Source organism: Barbatula barbatula, assembly GCF_947034865.1.
Source record: "Barbatula barbatula genome assembly, chromosome: 16".
Classification (NCBI taxonomy): domain Eukaryota; kingdom Metazoa; phylum Chordata; class Actinopteri; order Cypriniformes; family Nemacheilidae; genus Barbatula; species Barbatula barbatula.
In genome coordinates, this window is record NC_136779.1 from 690621 (window position 1) to 713170 (window position 22550).

The following is a 22550-nucleotide window of genomic DNA, read 5'->3' on the forward strand; positions in this document are numbered from 1 at the left end:
AATACTTGTAATGTTATAAGGCTAACATTAATATGTTAGTAAATACTTGTAATGTTATAACGGTAACATTAATGTTAGTGAATACTTGTAATGTTATAAGGCTAACATTAATATGTTAGTAAATACTTGTAATGTTATAACGGTAACATTAATGTTAGTGAATACTTGTAATGTTATAACGGTAACATTAATGCTAGTAAATACTTGTAATGTTATAACGCTAACATTAATGTTAGTAAATACTTGTAATGTTATAACGGTAACATTAATGTTAGTAAATACTTGTAATGTTATAACGCTAACATTAATGCTAGTGAATACTTGTAATGTTATAACGCTAACATTAATGCTAGTAAATACTTGTAATGTTATAACGCTAACATTAATGCTAGTGAATACTTGTAATGTTATAACGCTAACATTAATGTTAGTAAATACTTGTAATGTTACTAGATCCAGACGTCTCTTCCGGGTTGAGCATAAATGATATAACGCGCACGCGCAAAGTACAGTAAAACTCTTCCGCTTGACGCGTACCTTCGCTTCCGGTGTGTTTTGCGAAGTTCTCCGCGCGCGTCGGCTGCTGGAGTTTCGGTGAACCGGAATCATGTTTATCGTCAGTAACAGGTTGAGGTTGTGTTCGCTCGCGTTCACCGCGGCGCGCACGTACGCCACCGGAGCTCAGGTCACGAACAATCCGGTGGTGTTTTTTGACATCGCGGCGGACAACGAGCCGCTCGGAAGAGTCACCTTCGAAGTAAGTGTAGTGCGCTGCGGTATGATTCCTACTATGGCGAAGGTGTCATAAATATTAATGACGTCCGTTCGGTTCCTTTATATGATTGGTTGACGTGAACTCGCCAATGAATGAACGGCAGCTTGAGCATATTCGCCTTGTCCATAGTATAACATGCGGTGAACGCTAACTGTTGAGTTCGCACATGTTTGCGTTATTCATCTAGTTGAACTTCTTTTGTTTTTATTCTTCTCGTGTTTTATCACTATTTGACCTTTTATTGTGTTTGTAAATCCAGCTGAACGCGGATGTTGTTCCCAAAACAGCAGGTGAGAAACACGTGACGACTCTTGTTTACTGTGGCATTGATTTTGTAGGGCTGTAATAACTGATGTGTGTTTTCTCTAGAGAACTTCAGAGCTCTGTGTACCGGTGAACAAGGATTTGGGTACAAGGGCTCCATCTTTCATAGAGTTATTTCACAGTTCATGTGTCAGGTAACACACACACACATCTCTGTATGATGAAAACACACCTGTGTCATGTGTCATGATGATGCAGAGACTTAAACACAGGCAGTTATGGGTTTGGCTTTGGGTTAAAACATTATTCACAGAATTGCTTACATGACGTAAAGTGTATTCAGGTTGATTAGGACGTGTTTTGTCACCTCATGAGTGATTAAAGAGATTATTTGTACTTTTAGTTATTAATCCGTCACACTAAAAGAGCTTCAGTAAATCTGTAGGGTCACTTTTCACATTTCACAAATATGCATCTGCATATAAAGCATATCACGGCATACACGTGTGTTTGTAATTGATGTTTGTTGGTAAAGAATGATCACATTAAACTACATCCAAGTGATTGTGTGTAGGGTGGAGATTTTACAAACCACAATGGAACTGGAGGAAAATCCATCTACGGTCCGAGATTTCAAGATGAGAACTTTAGACTGAAACACACCGGACCAGGTACAACAACACGCATCACATTCTTCACGGGTTTCACTTTGGCTCATTGAAATCGTTTATTTTCTCTTTTGGAAACAGTTTGTTGTTGTTCATTCTTGTTTAGTTCATTCATTTTTACTAAAACTTTTACATACATTTATACATGTTGAAATAAATGTATTAAACTTAGGAAGTTTGTATCTAGAAATCTAGTTTAAAGCACATTTGGGTAGTTGAGAGACTAATATGCAAATTTGGTGTTACTTATTTGGTAAACTAAAACAACAAACAATGAAGATACATCTCTCTTGTGCTGTTTTACATGATAATATTATAAAACGGTCAGTTCTGGTCCTTAATTCTGATTGGCTGAGGGGAGTTCTTCGCTGTTATAAAATAGCCTGATTTATATCAGCTGACCGCATTACATAGTCTAAATATCATTTTATATTCTTTCTTTTATGAAATCTTGCTACGCATATGGAATAACCGGTTTATAAACGCAATAAACCCCCAGAAGCAGTGCGTTACAAGTGTGTTTAATAACAGCTGAGGGGGTTTAATGACTCTTCACGTCGTGCCACAACACCATTAGCTGTTATAAAATGCACTGTAACACACTTCTTCGAGGGGCTTGTTGCTTTATTAATAAGATAACACAATGTAATATTAAGTTTGTTTTCTAACACAATAGGACACATGCACGATTTATTCGTCAACCACTCATTTGCTAAAAAACATAAAGAGTGTTGTGTCATTGACCCTCATATACACCCAGTCCTGATCATCTGATGAGCACAGACAGACATGAGTTCTTTAACAATTGTTCTTGTGTGTTTATTTTCAGGGATTCTGTCGATGGCTAATGCTGGACCCAACACAAACGGATCTCAGTTCTTCATATGCACAGTTAAAACCGACTGGTACAGTAACACACGTTCTGGAGTTTGTTTTTGAGATTGTGAGACCGGGCGGTTGTGACATCGAGAGTTGTTGTTTTCTTTCAGGTTGGATGGTCGTCATGTCGTGTTCGGCAGCGTGAAAGATGGAATGGATGTCGTTAGGAAGGTCGAGGCGTTTGGTTCTCGCTCGGGAAGAACCGCCAAGAGAATCAGCATCACCGACTGCGGAGAACTCAAGTAGAGAGAACAAGTCAGGGGATTTCATACACACTTCATCTGACAGACGTGTGTTTGTTTGTTTGTTTGTTTTCACCGTTTTGCTCTTTAAAAGGGCCAAATGCCTGATAATGTGAAATTTAGACACTGGACTAAAGAGGACGGTTTACCCTTACCCCTAAAGTCAGCCTCATGTCGGTACTCTCATGCTGTTATTGTTTTAAAGCACGCAAAAGTGGTCCAGAAGAGTGAGTAAATAATGACTGTTCTCATTTAAGGGTGCACTGTTCCTTTAATAACATCTACTGTGAACATGTGCTTTAACATCATCTTTCTCAGGTGTGTGTGTGTGTGCGCGTGTGTGTGTGTGTAATCTGGACTGAGTTAACATATCAAATTTAATGATGATATATGTTACACAGTTTTGCACTGTATGAGTTGTGGACAGACTGGATCAGTGTTTAAAACAAGTTTAAAGTAATAAAGCAATGAAGTGACTTTCATTGATGTGTATCGTGAATGTGAGTGTTATGTGCTGCAGCAGAACATGTCTGTTTTTCACTGCTATATCTATCTGTGTCTGCCAAAACATATACAGCATGGTGGTGTTTAATGTACTGCCTTTGTTCTATTCATTAAAAGATACTGTGTTCAGACAGTGTGGTATTCTTTACTTTAGTACAGTAAATAGAATTGTAAAAATAAACCAAAAAAATCACAATGATCTTAAAAATGGGTTTATTTTCTTAAAACAAAGCACCATTTCTTTCATTTCCCCATGCTTCTGTAAAATAAACGACCACAGTATAGTACAAACACACCTACTTCATTTACTACATGAGCTAACTTTGCTTAAGGAAATTTAAGAATTAACACTGTGAACATAGTTTTGTTTTGTAGTTTTATTGTTCATTGAATTTTTTACCCAAATGGACATTATTTTGCACATTTAAATAAATATATTTATAAAATAGAATAATGAGAAAGAAACCGTAAACGGGAATATCAAAAATGTTGTGTGGGTCATATGTTGTTAAAAATGATTGTAAGAGGTTGAGCAATACTGACCAAACATGCTTTCTTTAAATTACCTTATTTTCTCTTGTGTCCTCTGTATAATATACACATTTTGCAGTTTAGAAAAAAGTAAGGGTAGGCACTCGGAAGGGACTATTAGAGCCTTACTTGATAAGAACAAAAATATTGACAAAATATTGCGTAACTTTTTTGAAAAGCAAAACACATTATATAAAAAAAACGGTAATTATGAATTCCTAGGAAAAGGTTGGCCTCATTTTTTTGGATTTTGCAAACATACGTTTAAAGTTAATTGGCTTAGACAGGTGATCAGATGCATTTTGAACTTTATTTCCTCCCATATTTTCTCCAACTTCTGTTGCATTCAGTTTTCCTTAGCTGTAATTATGATTCTAAATACCGGTAAAGCTCGTCAAGCCCTTTTTTCTCATAGTCTTGAATCCTGAAGAGCAATTTCTCACCTCAATAATATTATATATGGAATAATAGGGGCTTTTGTTTAAGCGTAAATGTCTTTTTTTTATTGGTTTAAGAACGGCTTAATTCTGGTATCAGTTATTGAATTTAAATGGATTTACTTCATTTAACACAGAAGGATCATGCCAGAGTTTTTCATGCTATATCTCCTAAAATGTCCACTTTATTTAGACACCAACAATGAACGCTCAACTGTGGTCCCTACCTAATGTTATAAATACCTGTAAGTGGGAACGGTTTGTCTTCTAACTCAAAAATAGATATATTAGAACTTTTTTAAGGAAACATTGTATCTTTGCCCATTTGTTCATTCATTTTGGAGCCGGTTCACAGATTGTCTTGTATTGAGAAGGTTTTGGCTACTTCCCAATCAATGTTTAATCACAGGCAAAAATGAAGGAAGTATCATTTAAACAACCCCACAAAACATTTGCCTTTGAAATAAAAAAAATACCAATTGCACTTTTGATACATTTGATATCTGTATGTCTTTCTCTGGGAACACAAAAGTCATGACTTTGTGAAGTGTAACAAGAGAGAGATTTTGGACAGGTTTGATGGCATCCCCAACATCTGAGGAGATGAATGCCTGTTCGGTTATCACTGGAGGAAATGAGTGTTCGACTGTTTGTTATTCTGACCACCAACGTTCTCTAAAATGTGCCCCAAAACAAATGAACCGCCTTGTGTGTGATTCACACAACAACCTTCAAGTTATGTATGTAAAAGAGTAGAGAAAACGGCTCATCCCAAACCTCTGTTATCATTTACTTATTCGTTTAAACTGTGAGTTGTGGTCCATCAGAGATGCTCCCTGTAACCCGGCAACAGCATCCGGTCTTCATCTACATGACCAGTGAGAGTAAACTCACATTAAAGGAGAGTCAGGGATGCCGCTGATTCACAAGCTGACATGTGAAGGGAAGATGAAACACAGTTTCTCATCTATTAACACAGTATCATATGTAAACGTGAACATTTCTTCTTTGACCTTGTGCGGTTTTGTTTCTTGCGTTTGTGAATATGGACATCCTAACGGTAAAATAAACTTCTTCAATCACTGATGAGATTGTTTTATTATCTCAATATCAGTGAGATTTCATGGAGAACAAATAGAAACTGAAATATTTCTCCGGAGAAAAAGAGTTTTGAAAAGAGATCAACAATGTGTCAAACTGAGTTTGTTTACACAATTACACTCTCACTTGATTCTCTTTTCATTCCTCAAAAGTTGTAACCCAAGTTTCAGAACAAAATCTGATCAAAATCTGTATTCTCTGTCTCACACGCCGTCCACCCTTAAATCTGCTGACGCCACACCACTCTGCCTCATTTTCCCAGAGTTCCAGAGTGCCGTGAGGACTGGCCTTCTGCATTTCTTTCCCATCTGGAAGTCCTCAGATGAAAGCTTGTGAGAGCTCGGTTAAATGCTGCTCACTCATTCCTCTCATACACACACAAATATCTCTCCTGTGTTGTGTTGTGTTGTGTTTGCGTTGGCAGTCGTGCAGTTCGACGCAGGATTACAGCTGATTTTCTGTTGAGATGTCCACGACTCATCTCATCTATTAAACTACAACTTCATGTTGGCTTGTAATAATATCTCAGCAAGAGGAATTCCTGAATGAAATAATGCAGCTCATTGAGCAGAGATGTCTTCATATTCTGTTCATGATATGTGTTTGCATCAGAAAAGTGGGCGAACAACAAATATTCTCTTGCTCTTTTATCCCTAACCAATAAGCACCTCCTAGAACTCCTTAACGACGGCATAACGTCTCCCGAGCAACCGCTCCCAATGCCCAAGCATCACTTAAGCACTGACATCAGATCTGTAAAATATTGCTTGTGTTATAAAGTGTGACCAAAATAACGCATTTCCGAAGCAGTGCATTCTGGGACAGGCTGTCTCTATAGAAACATGATATAGTGTTTCTGTAGGGCCATATGTTAAAGCTTCAGCGTAATGTTTCCCAAAAGCCTCACGGCACGCCTCTTCAATGACTTCAGAACATGAACACATGGCTTCTATACACCTCACTGATGCCTGTGAAACACACATCTGGATGATGTGCTCTTCTGCTTTCTTATAAAACTGAATGAATATTGAATGAGTGAATCTGCCGGTTGAGACACTGCTGGAAATCACCAGAAAACTAGCAAACAAGCACCACACACAGACAGGAACTTAACATTCATCTGTGTTTGTGTTGCCATTACAAATCACTGTGTGCATTGTGATGTGATGTTCTGCTCTTCAGACATTGAGCAACACAGGTACAAACACTGCAAAGCATCGTCTTGATTCAACAAATTCTAATCGGTTTACTTGACCAAAAAATGACTGAAGATATTTCGTCTTGTCTTATGACAGGAAGTATATGAATTAGGTAAGCTTATGTTTTAAACAAGCAAAGAATCTGCCTGTGGCGTGAGAAATAAAAAGGTCAAACTCAATTCAGGATTATTTTTCTCTCCCCACTGGGATTTAATTCAGATTTCTTCTTTCATGAAGTAAGACTAAATATCTTGGGTCACTTTCCTTATCAAGTAAATGTATCTTGATTTAAAGGGATAGCTCACCAAAAATAAAACGTCTGTCATGAATTACTCTGTGGTTTCTTTTGGGTGAACTATCCCTTTAAGAATTTGTATATATCTTTATTTAGAAAGCAAGATAAAATGCTTATTAAGAAGTTCTCGTTTTTGGAGGGCAAAAGATGAGTTTTAAACTGAGGACTGAAGGTTTGAACTGAGCACATGAATAAACATCAGATGCATTCAACTCTTTGAAGGGGTGTTAAAAGGTAAAGCCAGGACATAGTTAAATTAGGACATTTAAATCTTTTTACAAACAAATCTACAAAAAAACATTACCGGTGTGCATTCTGTGACAAAACAATAGCACTACAGTATTATCGGATACGTCAGTTGTGTTCAGTTTAGACAGCTGTAACATATATTAAAGTCTAGGACTGGCCTTAAGCACATACGGGGAACCGCTCCACTGGGAACAGAAGATACGGTCGATTACTCCGTGAGAAAAGGTAACAGCGCTCTCTTCACAATGACATGAGAAAGTTCTTTATGTATAGTGAGTTACTGCTCAAACACACACACACACACATCTGTCCTGCAGTGTGTTTTAACGGTGAGCTTTCTGTCTTCGTGTCTTTGCAGTAGTTTGCTCGGACGTGTCCAGCTGTGAATCTGGGTTTGGTTTCACTCAGACTGATGCTCACAGGTGGGCCGACAAAACAAAAAGGCTTTTCCTGTTTCTATGGTAACAGCGCCTCCAAGATCTCACTTACTGATGCTGCTCCCAATTCGCCTACTTAGACTATACTATACTAAAAGTATGAAGTGTTTTTGTTATGGAAAAGTGTATACATTTGAGTGTGTGGCAATACACACGCACCGGGACATACAAACAGGAAACAGACGAGGCTGTTGTTGCCTAGATAACATTGTGCCTATTAACTGTCACACACATCAGACTACAGCTCATCTTTCCATTGAAGTCTTTTTTCATTCATTGTTTCATATGTTATGTTAACTCTATAGTTATATTAGTTAATTTAGTGACGCATCAGTTATTTAATTGTATTAATACAGTGGAGCGTCACCAAACTCCGCCTACTCGCGGTGAGTTGTGGGTAATATCAGCCGTTAGAATGGGCATCAATGTGCACTTCCAGTTTGTACTGGAAGGTCAACTCTTTTCAAGATACTAAGGCTGCATCCAAATACCCATACTTGCGGTCTTGGCCACTTGAGCACAAGTCTGTCCAATGTCTTAAAAACACCAAAGTGCAGTGCCCTTAGATTAGATTCAACTTTATTGTCATTACACATATACAAGTACAGTGTAACGAAATGTAGTTAACGCAGCTAAACCCACACTATCTGGAATATTCATGGCTTAGTGTATCCCATCATGCATCACATTCTGGGTATATCATGAGACTTTTTGCTTTTTGCTTAATTACACCAAACGTGAATTAAGCGTTCTGCCTGAGTAAACTACATACAAAATCAATGCAAAGTACTTTTCACGGGAGTAATAAAGAGCGTGGAACTCGATTGTTCGCGTTTGGTGTGAACCCAGCACAAAAGATCAAGCTTCCGGCTTTTAAAAAGTGTTGAAAATGTGTTTCCCTGATCATTTTAAATTCCGTTTTTTATTCTTCTGTCTCTTGTATTTAATTCTGTCCAACATCATGTAAATGCTTTTATGTTGGCAGTAAAATCATCTGAATGTTTTTCATGTACTGTCTCTCTTGAGAAGTGAAGACTTGCTTCACATCTGGAGCTCATTACAGATCTGTGCTGCTGTCAACGCACACACACTTCTCTACTGCAATGAATTCTGGGTAAAAATGTTGCAATGAAGATCAGTTCCAGTAAATACCTTTCCGATGAAATCATTACAGTTTCATCACCAACAAACTCAATGGTGACAAATAAACTGATATATAATAAATCATACAGAACGTGCGGTCAGAATCGAGAATCATCTTTGATGTAATGGCCTTTAGTGAAGCACAGGTGACGCAAGTAGTGGTGTGGTAGTTTCTTGCAGGGGCTTTGGGGTTCACAGGTGATGTCGTCTGTCAGTGAGCTCAGACCTTCCAGGATGTTGTTCAGAGAGCTCTCATACAAACCGCTTTCCCTCTGCAGAAATGTCGACGTTTGTTACAGAACAAGTTGTTTGTTTTATAAAAGATGAAAACTCTTTATAAATGTCTGCCTGTAAGAAACAGATCCTCAAGTCTGCATCTCTGTGTTGAGGAGAGAATGCTCAGTTTTCCTCATGAAGTCAAACTTGATTTTTTAATGCAAGATCTAATGCAATGCTCCATTTGGCCAAACACAAACTACATATTCTGTGCTGTTTACTACTAACGCTACTGTTTAAAAACATTGAACGCAAAGTAACGTTCTTGTTATTTGTCCCGATATCATCTTGTAACTTGGCATCTTTGATTCAAGTTGGTGTGAATGTTTTGGTGGTCAAAATTGAGGATAAAAGGAGGTCAAGTATAATTTAAAGCCATTAACGATCCATCATCTAAGCATTTTTTTATGTGACTTGCTTTATTGCGCATCTGTCTGTCCAGTTGTGTTTCAACAATAGTGTAAATATACATTCAGTAGTAATAAATCACATTCCGGAGAAGGCAAACAGTAAATACAATAAGATGATGGTTGTGTGATCTTGCTTCTCACCTGAATGCTGTGCTGCTGATGAAGGAAGTTTGTGATGATGTTGGTTTGGAGATGTGAGTCCGGCTCTGGTTTGATCTGCTGGTTTCTATCATCACCTGAGTCCTGCAGGGACAGATAAACCCAGATCAAGAGATGCTCATCTAGAGCTGATATCAAACTCATCTTCATATGAAACATCCAGCATTAATATCCTGAGATCTGTGGATTGTGTGTCTCTGACAGTGATGATAGTGTCTCACACTGAGTCCATGTTGAGAAATAAGATTGGACATTCTGTGTGTTGTGTCAGCTCAGAGGAACAGCATTTGCTGAATATTAATAAGCTGCAGCGTCGCCATTGGATGGTGCACAAAATGTATATTCATAAGTAGTGTTTTATATAAGTCTTGAGATCAAAAAGAATAAACAACAAAAATTGGAGATTATTTTAAAAAGTATGGTGTTTATATATAAACGGATGCATTATGAGAAGACATAAGTCTATACAAAGAAAGCAATTGTGTTATGGTATTGCCTAAGAAACGTAAAGTAGGACATCTTATGTTTTCTTTAACAAACATTGACGATTTCTAGTGTGATAAAGAGAGATAATATCAACACCAATGTGTTTGGAGAATTAAATGACTGTAAATGGCGATTCCGCCCTCTAGTGTTCATGCTTGAGTATTGCACGTGTTTATTTACTGCGAATTTTATAAACAAACAAAGCATATAGTTAAATCTATAAATATAACAAATCTTCATCTGCCTCTGATTGACCACTCCATGTTATTATATGGAAGAACAAAAGTTAGCATATGTTAGTTGGGGTGTATTTGTGTGTAATGTTGTGCTTTTCATATTAACTTTAATAATTAGTATAAATATCTAATCTTATACTGAGGTATCAAATATATTCATTACAAATCTTAAATAAAAAATGAAAATAAAAAAAACACAATTCAGTTTTTAAAAGCCTCTTAAGAAGTGGATGTAAGTTTTTTTGATGGTTTGTTATATAGTATGGTTAAGTGTAGTATAGTTTCATTGTGGAAAGTTTAGTTCAGCATGTTGTAATGGTCAATAAAGCCTGTTAGAAACTCTCAGTTAAGGTGAATACATGGTGTTTCCCTGTGTGATGTAATGCCTATGAAGACATCCATTCACCTGCCAGGTTCTTTCTCTTTTATTTCTGATAGACTCGTTTTTCTTCTGTTGTCCAAACACTCTTCTGGTGCAACTGATGCCAAAGCCAAACCCCCCAAAACACTCCTGAACTTCTGAACAAGTTTATGTGAAGGAGAGATGTATTCTCTCTCTCTCTCTCTCTGATCCAGGTGAGAGGGCGGGACACACCTGACACAGGTGAAAGACAAGCTTAGTGTCGTTTTCATGCAAATCCTCTGTTTGTTTGTGTTGAACACATGCCATCTTCATCACCTTTCACACGATGTTCCCTTGGACTTTCCTGCTCTGACAATTCAGATTATGGATGAGAGAGTGTCGCCTCAAATATCCTCAGGGATAATGTGATGTTAATGTGATTTACGGGATTTTTTATTAAATTGTTTTTAAAAACATAGGTTACACAACAATTCCTGGAAGACAAACAATCACACTGATATTTTAAGATGTGTTTTCGGTTAAGACACCTCAAACCACCTTACCAGTGAGCTTTCCTGTATCTCAGTGGTAAGAGCTTTGTGTTAACAACTCAAGGTTGTGTGTTGGATCTCAGGGGATTGCAGATACCCATGTATAAATGTATAGGAGAATGTAATGTAAGTCACTTTGTATAAAAGCGTCTGCCAAATGCCTAAATGTAATGTAAATGTAAACATTAAGGTTAGTCTGGGACTAGTTTTAAACCCCGTCCAGGAACAAATGACAGAATAACGTGGATTGTTTGGATTGGATGGATCTTAATAGTTTTCTAAAACATCAAACGTAACAGACAATGAAGGAGGAACTCAAACAGAGAAGAGGGAGTGAGCTCTTGGGTCACCACCTAGCAACCAAACAGAATACCTTAGCAACCTCCCGTGTAAGGGCCGTTCCTTCAGGAAGTGTAATGTTGTAGTTTGTTCATATATGAACGCCTGTGATTGTTTTGTCCCTCGTTCACGAGTGTGTGTTTGATCTCGTATTGGATTTGTGTTTGCTCTCGTGAGGAAAGACAGACAGGTCACACCCACTGTCACACACACACATCAGAAATACACACTTCCGGATTCAGTCCACGGACACGCAGCGCGAGGATCACTTCATCCATTCCTGTAAGTATCATTTACGTTGTTAATTCGCGCGATATTGCAACAATGTATCGAGTTTGCGCGGCAATTTCCGCCCTCTTCGTTTATAACACGCGCTTAATGTAACAAGATATAAATTCCACCCGTCATTCATATCGCCTTAAACTTCTTCAGATGTTTGTTAACTCATCTCTGTCGACGTGTTTGTGTATTAAATGAAGGTGTTTTGAATGTGATTTGTTCTCGGGGTGGTTCCGGCCGGTTTGTTTGTGTGAGTTGTGTAATCTCAAATATTCGGCTGCCATTTTTGTTTGGTTGGGGTCGATGGGACGGACACAGAATCGTGTGTAAAGTTCACTCTGAAGTATGTAGTGTACGAGTCGAGTGTTTGACTTTCAGGTGTTGAGTGTTCATGAGATTCGAGCAGGGTTCATTGGTGTCAGCTCTGTGGTTTATACTGAACTCCGACCCACAATGAAATGTTGTCTTGATGCTGGTGTGTGGAACACACCTGATAAACCTGCTGACCCACCGACACGCCGTGTACAGCATCGTGTTGATATGTTCTTTCCTTTAATACGACAAGATTAAGGTCATTTACATGTTTAAGGTAAACAGGGTATTTGGCAAGTAACAACAAGATTACCATAAAAATGTTTGGATTCTTTTAAATGTTTAAATTAAAGCGTATGTGTTTCATTCATAGCTTATCACATACACATATGAATATTATAATAATTATAGTATTAAGTCTATGGTTTTAAAAACGTGTATGTTCATAGATGAAGAGTTTGGTTCCAAAATGAGAGATTTAAAAAAATCATGATTTTTTTATTGTAAAGTGCAATTGATTTCAATCAAACAGCAGTTGGTTTGTTTTGATTTGAGCCATAAGAACACAAAAAACAGCCATAAAAACATTACAACATAACCAAAAGCATGACGTTATCTCATTTTGGAACAAATCTCTTCAAATTCTCTTGTTTAAATGTTTTAAGTTTTATAAACATCCGTTTTCCGATGTATAGTCAAAATGACATGTTAACTGTTACGTTTAATTATTATATTTTTGGGGCGGCAAGATACATAGAAACTACCAAAATGTCAATTCGCAGACAAACATGTATGTTGTTACCCATTCTGGTTCTTTTTTGAGAAATCAGCGCACTGTGAAGACGCTCTTATTATTTATCTCCAGGTGTCAAAGATGAGTTACCCCGGATACCCCCCTGCAGGTGGAAGCTACCCGCCCGGATCCGGACCGTATCAGCAGAACCCAGGTGCCTACCCTCCCCAACCCGGCGCTTATCCGGCCCAGGGAGGATACTTTCCACCTCAGCCAGGAGCATTTCCTCCTGGAGCCGGATACCCACAACAGGGTGGAGGATACCCTGCTCAGGCTGGGGGCTATCCAGCTGCTCCGGGTGGAGGATTCCCACCACAGGCAGGTGGATACCCCGCCGCCCAGCCCGGGGGTTACCCGACCGGCCAGCCCGGGGGTTACCCGACAGCCCAGCCCGGGGGCTACCCAGCCGGCCAGCCCGGGGGCTACCCGACAGCCCAGCCCGGGGGCTACCCGAACATGCCCGCTGCGGGTGAGTGCTGTTAGCCTGAGCTCTGAGTTCAGCACAGGAGTTTAAATTCTGCAATTTATAAATGGTTATGAAGGGAAAACTATGTTTTTGATGTCCGGACAGATGTCTGTAGAGCCTCTTGTTCAATAAACAAAGATTTTAAGATCAAAAGTGTATGGCTAAACATCATTGATGAAATGTTAGGGATTAATGTGATAAAGCAGTGCATGATACTTTCTATGTACCGCTTCAAATCAGATTCATTGAAGGTTAACTACAGAATGATTCAAACATGATTTGTCATGCTGTCAGTGTGATGCGGACCGTTGTAAAGTTTAATCTGCGTTGTGTTGTGTCGGCAGGTGGATGGGGTGGTCAGCCTGGCTTTGGAGCTGTAGGCATCTCTTTATTTCAACATCTCATGTTGTGTCTAATCAAATTGTTGTGTAGTTTTTGAACACATAGACATTTGCAAAGACACTCATAATGAAAATTCTGTTATTAATTACTGTGCATTACAGTCCATCGTTGTTAACTTTCAAACATTTGTGTGAAATTAAATCTAAATATATTGAAGCCTACATTTCGTTTTGAAAAACCTGTTAGCAATAAGAAAAATTTGAAATGTTGCATTAGCAATAAACAAGTTGAGTGACTAATGATTCATTAGAAATGAATACATTAAACCTATATAGCAATACACAAAAATAGAATGACAAAATCACCAAAAATTTACATGAAAACTAAGCATATATAAAAGCTGAAATATAACTTTTTTATTTTTGTGGTGTAACCGTAACAATCGAAAGACAGAACAAATGTAATAAAGTGAATTAAACTTAAAAGTCATAATGATAATCATCATTGAACTCTGTCTGTGTGTGTAGCCGGGAGCAGGTATGCCTCAGGGTTACCCCGGTGTTCCTGCCCCAGGACAGCAGCCCATGCCATCATACCCCGGTGCTCCAGTTCCCAACCCGTCCATGCCCGGATACGGAGGAGGTGTTCCAGCCGGACCCGCCGCACCGGCTGTTCCTGCAGTCAATGTGAGAGAGGGTCAACGTCACGACCCTGCTGTTATTTCACTTCATTGTTTTGAGCTGATTTTCTCTTTTACTTCCCATAACGTCTGTGTAGAGGGGTTACCGTGGTACCATAAAGGATTTTCCTGGTGCTGATCCACTCAGAGATGTCGAGGTCTTACGGAAAGCCACGAAGGGCTTCGGTGAGAATTAACAATATGTAGAACAACATTCTCAGACGGTCCAATCGGAAACTTGCTTGAGTGGATCTGTGTTTTGTTTATGTCACAGGAACTGACGAGAACGCTATTATCGAGCTTCTGGGCAGTCGATCCATTAAGCAGCGTGTGCCGTTGCCAGCTGCTTACAAAACCACCTACGGCAAAGTGAGCATTCGATGAATTAAGCATCTGATTTTTATTACTAAAGTATTTCACGGTGAAAGAGCGATCGTTGCATTTGCTGATTCACAGGATCTGATAAATGAGTTGAAGTCAGAACTGACTGGAAACTTTGAGAGTCTCGTCCTGGCGATGTTAAAGTCTCCTACTCATCTTGATGCTTCAGAACTCAAGTCGGCCATCGCGGTGAGACTTCATGAGTTATTTACTGAATAAATGTCAAATCCAAAGTGTCTTTAACTCTATAAACAAATGTACATGATGATGTTTGTGTGTGATCAGGGTGCAGGAACTGATGAAGCCTGTCTGATCGAGATTCTGTCCTCTCGTAACAATGCTGAAATCCAGGAGATCAACAGGATCTACAAGACGGGTGAGTCGATGTTGTCAAACACTTTAAAGACGTCAGAAGATGTTTTGAGCTAATGGACATTTATTAATGGCTCCTGAAAACTCTTTGTTGTTTAGAGTATGGAAAAAAACTGGAAGACTCCATCAGCAGCGACACGTCTGGACATTTCCGTCGCTTGCTCGTCTCCCTCTCTCAGGTAGACTTTCTCTCTCTGTCTGTCGCTGCATACATAAACAGTTTATATGACATATATATCTATGTATATATATAATAAATAAGATATAATTAATCTTTGCTTTCAGGGTAATCGGGATGAGAAAGAGACTGTGGACATTTCTCTGGCCAAGCAGGATGCTCAGGTTGAGAAAACAGACTCTATAATTGCTTGTTCAAACAGTCTTATATTTACATTTACGCATTTGGCAGACGCTTTTATCCAAAGTCACTTACATTGCATTATATTCTACATAGGTAAAGTCTTTGCAATCCCTGGGAACGAACCCACGACCCAGGCGTTGCAAGTGCCAGCCTCAAACCACTGAGCTACATTGGTGTCATGGTGTATTTTGAGCTGCATGTCACATGTTTGTGTTATAGAAACTCCACGCCGCAGGAGAAAAGAAAGTCGGCACGGATGAGTCTCAGTTTAATGCCATTCTGTGTGCTCGCAGCAAACCTCATCTCAGACAAGGTAGAAACCACCAGCCCACCACAGTTAAACACACATGTAAAGCACAGGAAGACCTTTGACTTCCTTATTCACCTTCGAGCATTCAATGTCAGTCATCTAGAAAATCAAGCTTTCATTTTACTTCAATTTTTACTAAAAGTATGAGTTGTTTGGATTATTGTCATTGTTCTATTGAAACCAGGTGACGTGATTTTTAAGATCTTGGCTTTAACACACACAGGCAGAAGTCTGTTGTAATCATTCTCTCAGAAATAAAAAAAGATGTTTATAGTTTAACAGCAAAGTACGTCTTTTTTCTAAACAAGGACAGTTTCTAGCTCCAAACTAAAACATTTTTATGAAAATTTAATCCTTAAGATTAAGTTTTTCACAGTTATAGCTGAAGTTGATAATCATCTGTGACTGTCAATCAAGGTATTTAAATGTAAATGAATTGACGGTGTACTGATGTTTTTGTTTGCAGTTTTTCACGAGTATCAGCAGATGTGTGGAAAGGACATTGAGAAGAGCATCTGCGGCGAGATGTCTGGAAACGTGGAGTCTGGCATGGTGGCTGTGGGTGGGTACTCCACTCTGATTGGTCCTGAGCAGAACCTTCAGCCAATCGCAGATCTAATTAAAGCAGACGGGACAATACAGCTCTGAAACTGATTAAAACATGAACGAATCCGCGATTACTGTGTGCGAGTGACACGTTTGCTTTGAATAAGATGCAGATTTGAGCATATAATGCCTACATGTTTTGCATATGGAAATATTATTTCAGCAGACAAATCTCTCTAAACTTTCACTTTAAATCTAGTTTTATTGAAGTTAAAGTTGTATTTATTATAAAAAGAAATAACTAGATGCGTGCGGTTTTGAGGATAATGTGAGGGGTTCGTGCCATGTGAAGTTAACCTGTGATTTGCTCTGTTTTTCAGTGAAGTGCATTAAAAACACTCCTGCGTACTTTGCTGAGCGTCTGCACAAAGCCATGCAGGTAAATCATCTGGTGATGTGTACATAACACATTGTGTAGTATCTTGGTTTGTATTGTATTGTATATTCTTTTATAATTCAATGTCCAACCCGTCTTTCTCTTGAAGATAAGAATTTCATTGTACCAAAGACAACTCTTGAAACGAACATGTTGGGAACGTGTCATGTTTTATTTTATTTAAACAGTTTTATTCCGTTTCAGGGTGCCGGTACCAAAGATCAGACTCTGATCAGGGTCATGGTGTCTCGCGCTGAGGTGGACATGTTGGATATCAGACAGGAGTATTTGCGTCTGTACGGGAAATCTCTCTACACCGCCATCTCTGTAAGTCACACATTATACATTATTGCTGCTTTGATGCGATGCAAATTGTAAAAGCGCTATAAAAATCTAAGGAAATTGAATTGAAGTTTAGTAAAAAAGACATCACACACTTGTAATTCTTTATATCTTTATTGTGTGTGTGCGCGCAGGGTGACACGTCTGGTGATTATAAAAAGCTTCTCCTGAAGCTCTGTGGCGGAAGTGACTGAAGACACAGAAGACCGATGATCGCAAACGTGCCATCGTCATATTAATCGAATACATATGAATAGTTACATAACCTCTCTGTAGAGTCTTTGAAATTCTGTACTCGCTCTTCATAGCCAAATTAACATTTTATTTGAGCCTCAGAAATATTATATTATATTACACAATTGTTTTATCTTGTTGTCAATATCTAATCAGACTGTGCATGATTTCTATAGATGTATTTTTGCATCATTATACGTTTACGTTATCTTCAGTACCGGATGCCAAATATGTGATCATGCCTAGATTTGTGCTGTTGGATCATCCCTCGAATTGAAATACAATCTGTTCTCCGTTGAACATAATCAGACATGGTTTAAATGCCTTAGAAAATGTTATATGCCTTGGAAAACTGAGTAACTTGAAGTGCTTTATGCCATAGTTTATATAGCAAGCTTTACTATATCTACGCAAACACAGTTCTCGAAAGATTATAAAGGATTATGTAGATCATTATTAAAATAAACAATGTAATATAATGTCAGTCATCATTAATGTTTTATTGCATTAATCTCACAGAAAAGATATTTCACCCCAAAATCAAAAGGAATTTACACTTGCATAAAATTCCCTGAACGACCAGATTTATTTTAATGTTGCAAGAAATTTACTAACCATGAATTCAATATCTCCTTAACTGTAATGTAATTTACATGCACACTTTTTAAACATTGTTTATTATTGTCAGAAATAATGCATTTTATCCTGATATGCAGTTTATTTCTTTTGATGTTGGTCAGAAATATGAGGACGGGTCAGGTTTGTGTGAATTTGATATGATTGCTCCAGTAGAGGACAGTCACCCATCATTCCTCATCTCCAGTGTACAAACACTTTATCACCTGTTCATATGTTGTTATGTTTACTGACGATGAAGTCTCTTTTTATTCAGGGATTAACTAACCTGTGTTTGTAATATGTTAACTAAACCAACTAATATTTTTAGGACACATCAGCGTGTGTGCAGAAATAAAGTCTTCATGAATGATTCTCAGCGAGGTTTCACTTCATCTCTTTCATTAGACCACAACTGCACACCAGAGCGGCACAAAAATAGACGATATTTGCATTTTTCAAAAGCAGTTTCAACCTTGCCAAGCATAAACAAATTACTTTCTTTTCATTGACGTGACAAAATACAAGACCACAATTAAAATCAATAATGAAACCCTACTTTTTTAATAAAAAAAGACAGTGCCATTTGGTGTGTTTAGTTTACTCTTTCAATTACAATTAGATTATTGATTTAAATTGATTAACAATGACTGCATAACAAATTATGTTTTAAATATATTTAACCAAAATGATAATTATTATTATTCTTTGAGTTAATGTGTGTTCACTCTTTGATGACAAATGATTTCATTAGTTATTGGAAATCAATTACAGCATGGACAAATCTATTTCGGTTGTTAAATGGTGACGTGAGGAATACCATTTTCGGGTCCAAGCATCTATTAATATTAAACAGCTGTTTATGAGCACTGTTTACTCATATTCCATCACATGTACAGTATTAACTCAAAGTATACACTGCAGTCACCAGGCTCACGGAGCATTTTGAATAAATGATGAAAAATAAATAGCTGACTGACCATGTGGGATATCGTTACGAAGATAAAGGTTACAATCGCGGTTTTATGATAGTTTTAAAGCTCGCCATTTGTTAATATGGAGCGTTTGGCCCTGGTGTTCTGTCAATTTATGCTAACCTCGAATTTGGGGTCATTTAGGTGTAAAGGTTGGGGAGGGATTAGTCCTGTTTTGTATGGAGGTAACGAAAATTTGACAGGGAAGCATAAATTGGCAGAATACCTGAACCAGTATGTGGCCTTTCATATGTGGTGGTGCGGATAGAATGTTGCTCTTAAACGTGTGACATTTCAAGCTGCAGGTCATGTGTGATGTGATGATGTGTGATGAAGAGCCTGCAGCTCTACAATAACATGTGTGAGCAACATTGACCGGATCAAATGTGTATTACCTCAGTGGGGCACCTTTACAGGATCAATTAAAGCAATGGCATCATGATTTTTGGGTGTTTCGTCTATAACAGATGTGATCTGGGTCAAACATTCTCTCTTTTGTTTACACTGTGAGGTGTTCAAAGCCATGTCAGATGTTACATTTTAAGACATAATGACCCTTAAGATAAGGACTTGAAAGCATCTGTGTTCTATGTGCGATTAAATAAGCTCACATCCTCACCGAGTGTTTCATATGGAAACTCTGCTCAAGCAGCTGGACTTTATTCAACAGCTTTGACAGGGAACTCATATTAACTTTATGAACCGACAAACCTTGACATCTGCAGAGCAATGAAAGAGACTGGGGCTAGTTGTCACAATCAGGTTTGTTTTTGCGTCAACACCTGTACAGGCAAAACCCTTTATAGTCCAGATAATAGACCAAATATAGATTTTCTTAAGTACAGTCTTTGTTAGATCGGGATAACAAAGATTGTACTTGTGAAATCTATATTTGGTAAAAGTGCAATAGCATCCGGACTTAAAAGGGTTTTGTCTGTACTGGTGCTGACGCAAAAACAAACCAATCCTTATTGTGCAAATACTAACAAAGATATTTACTAAAGCAAATATATAAATAAAGAACTCAATAACAACATTTAAAAAACGAAATGATGGAAACGCTATAATAAGATCAACGCAAGCACATATTTTTCATAAAATAAAAGTATAGCAGAACATTTCTGACCCACCTCATGTGTATGATCACTGCATATATTGAGCTGGAGAACAGGGGTATGTTGACATGATAAAAGCCATAATAAACGCGTGTTTAGGGAACTACGGCGCAAGACGTCACATGACGCTGCAGTTTCTAATTTTTTAACGTTTTTTATAGTTAAAATGTGTGTTAGAAATAACGTTTATTAATAGATAAATAAATAATGTCTGATTATTACACGAACAGTAGCAACAACAACTTTCCAGTGAACGCCCGAGCGCACCGCGTCACATACCACGCCTCTCTCGACCCCGTCTCGTTAAACCGGTTTGATTGACAATTCCAAGACCCGCCCTCGCCTCGCTTCCTCCCGTTTATGCGGTGAGGAAGCCCCGCCCTCGTATTAAGGCCCCTCCCCCTGCTCCGCTTTGATTGGCAGACGATATCAGCGGCGGAGTTGTGGAGTCATGGCGGAGCTCCGCGTCCCTCAGAAGATTCACGGGACTTTCTGACAGACTCTCAAACTTTATAACACGAACATCACGATGGAAAGAAAGTTAAAGCGTCGGGCTCCGTCAGGCCACCTTCACACGACCGGAAACAGAAAACAAGCAAAGATGTGAGACTCTCCGAACTGAGGAAAAAGTCATTCGAGTCCACAAATATGGCTTCTGGTTTCTTTCAGTTTCACGCGATCCTGTAGCGATGGATCCGAAGCACGTAGAGTTGTTAGAGCAGGTCCAGCAGGAGCTGTCGGAGTCCGTCGCGGATGCGGATCGGGTTCTGGAGCTGCTGGTCCGGTCCGGTAGTCTGAGCCCGGCCGAGCGGCTCGAGCTGGAGCAGAACTGCAGCGGTACCGCGGAGAAGATCCGTCTGCTCGTCAAGATGCTCGTGGAGAAGACGGACCGAGATCACTTCCAGGAGTTCTGCTGGGCTCTGGAGAAAACACAGCCGCTTCTGCTCAGCTCGGTGCTGCCTGTGGACGAGCTCAACACGGGTAAAAACATCCAGAACATTCCCGTCAACTCACTTTAGTTTCATTTACAGCAATAAACACAGGACAGAAATGTCATCGTGCGAATAACACACGAAACTATACAAAACGATATTGTCTGTCTGTTCATCTTTCTTTCTAACTTTGTCTTAATCTGTATATTCATCTATTTGTATTGTTTGTGTGTTTCTATATGTCTGTCTCTTCTGTCTCATCTTTGCTTTTTCGCACGTCAATGTCTCTCTTAAATAAGATTCAACATAACTTATCAATGAATAAACATATACATCAAATAAAGTTGTACATATGGATGCACCGATGGAACTTTTAACAAACAACTATCGTCCGATACCGATATTGGTCGATTGCATAGTACTTGATAACACTTGCTAGTTCTTCTGCATTTTTTTCCCCCACCAACATGACGTTAAACATGTTTAGAGAACTTCCGGCGTCTTCGGAGCACAATATTTAGGAGACATCCCAGAGATTTAAAGACCTCCTCATTTACGTCATGGTGTCAGTTGTTGTCAAGGTCCAGAAAAGCACTAAAGACATGTGACATCGGTCCATCCGCTCATAGTGGATCAGTTGAAGCGACGAGAATGTTTTTCGCACATAAATCAAACTAAAATACAGACTTTAATGGATATATTCTCCTGACTCTTGTCAGTGCATGGCACACGTTCACAACTGCACTTCTTCGTTGTCGTCTTCTTGGAAGAGAGCACTTTGACGCATGCGGGTCTAGCCCTATGCGGGTCAAAATATTGACCTTTTATCATGCTATTGCCGATATGCCGATGGTTTTAAATGAATCCAATAGATGCGGCTGGTACATCGGTGCATCCCTAGTTGTAAATGAGGAAGTAAAACATGTCAAGCGGTAGTCTGCTCTCACTGCTTGACATGACAAATATTTCATATTCTAAAATGCATTTGTGAAAAATCTTATATTTAATATTAAAACATAACATGAGAAGTTCTAATAACTACGATTATTAAATGTGTATGTCTATGCAAATGGCTTTGATGTGGCAAGTGTTTATTTGATATAAATCCCATGTGTGGGAAGGTGAAAGTGTTTTTCATGTCGCTCACATGTATAAGAACACACATGTGTCATTATAGTAAACATGATCACTCGGTTAGTGACCTCTTGTGTAAATCTGCTGAGATAAACCTCACGCAGTAAATGAAGTACAGATGTTTTGAAGATTCCTGTGGTCTGAAACGCTCATGAGATGTGCAGAGATTCAACCGCACACCAGGAATATCTGCAGTCGGTGAAATGGCTTGATGCCGGATCAAATGAAAGTCTTTATGAGCTTAAAATACATGTTGGTTTGCATCCTAAAACTGTGGCGTGAAGCGTTTCAAGTGTGTACATGAAGCACCGCTGATCAAACACACACATGTGATCAACGCACATCTCTTTCGTTGTGTGAATGATCACAGAGTCTCGGATGTTTCACTTTGTCACTGATATGT

The 22550-nt window shown here is 38.7% G+C and overlaps 2 protein-coding genes across 2 annotated transcripts; both read left to right on the forward strand.

Moving 5' to 3' along the window:
- The first annotated feature begins 471 nt into the window (after positions 1 to 471).
- ppifb (peptidylprolyl isomerase Fb) lies at positions 472 to 3618 on the forward strand. The gene is made up of 6 exons (XM_079476593.1): positions 472 to 757; positions 1035 to 1065; positions 1145 to 1233; positions 1614 to 1710; positions 2537 to 2612; positions 2697 to 3618. The coding sequence occupies exons 1-6, from the start codon at positions 608 to 610 to the stop codon at positions 2830 to 2832; spliced, it is 579 nt and encodes a 192-aa protein (XP_079332719.1). The 5' UTR covers positions 472 to 607; the 3' UTR covers positions 2833 to 3618.
- A 7861-nt stretch (positions 3619 to 11479) lies between these two features.
- On the forward strand, positions 11480 to 18375 carry anxa11b (annexin A11b). The gene is made up of 15 exons (XM_079475721.1): positions 11480 to 11806; positions 12981 to 13377; positions 13719 to 13750; positions 14244 to 14402; positions 14494 to 14581; positions 14670 to 14764; positions 14852 to 14965; positions 15062 to 15152; positions 15248 to 15327; positions 15434 to 15490; positions 15729 to 15822; positions 16286 to 16381; positions 16746 to 16804; positions 17006 to 17128; positions 17278 to 18375. The coding sequence occupies exons 2-15, from the start codon at positions 12990 to 12992 to the stop codon at positions 17335 to 17337; spliced, it is 1536 nt and encodes a 511-aa protein (XP_079331847.1). The 5' UTR covers positions 11480 to 11806; positions 12981 to 12989; the 3' UTR covers positions 17338 to 18375.
- The last annotated feature ends 4175 nt before the right edge of the window (positions 18376 to 22550 follow it).

What these genes read in the sequence shown, in the direction of transcription:
- ppifb (XM_079476593.1), top strand. Translation starts at nt 608, where the DNA reads ATGTTTATCGTCAGTAACAGGTTGAGGTTGTGTTCGCTCGCGTTCACC. An exon ending in TGTTGTTCCCAAAACAGCAG is followed by an intron (nt 1,066 to 1,144) that starts GTGAGAAACACG and finishes TGTTTTCTCTAG; the next exon opens with AGAACTTCAGAGCTCTGTGT. An exon ending in ACTGAAACACACCGGACCAG is followed by an intron (nt 1,711 to 2,536) that starts GTACAACAACAC and finishes GTTTATTTTCAG; the next exon opens with GGATTCTGTCGATGGCTAAT.
- anxa11b (XM_079475721.1), top strand. Translation starts at nt 12,990, where the DNA reads ATGAGTTACCCCGGATACCCCCCTGCAGGTGGAAGCTACCCGCCCGGA. An exon ending in CGGCTGTTCCTGCAGTCAAT is followed by an intron (nt 14,403 to 14,493) that starts GTGAGAGAGGGT and finishes ACGTCTGTGTAG; the next exon opens with AGGGGTTACCGTGGTACCAT. An exon ending in TGGCCAAGCAGGATGCTCAG is followed by an intron (nt 15,491 to 15,728) that starts GTTGAGAAAACA and finishes TTTGTGTTATAG; the next exon opens with AAACTCCACGCCGCAGGAGA.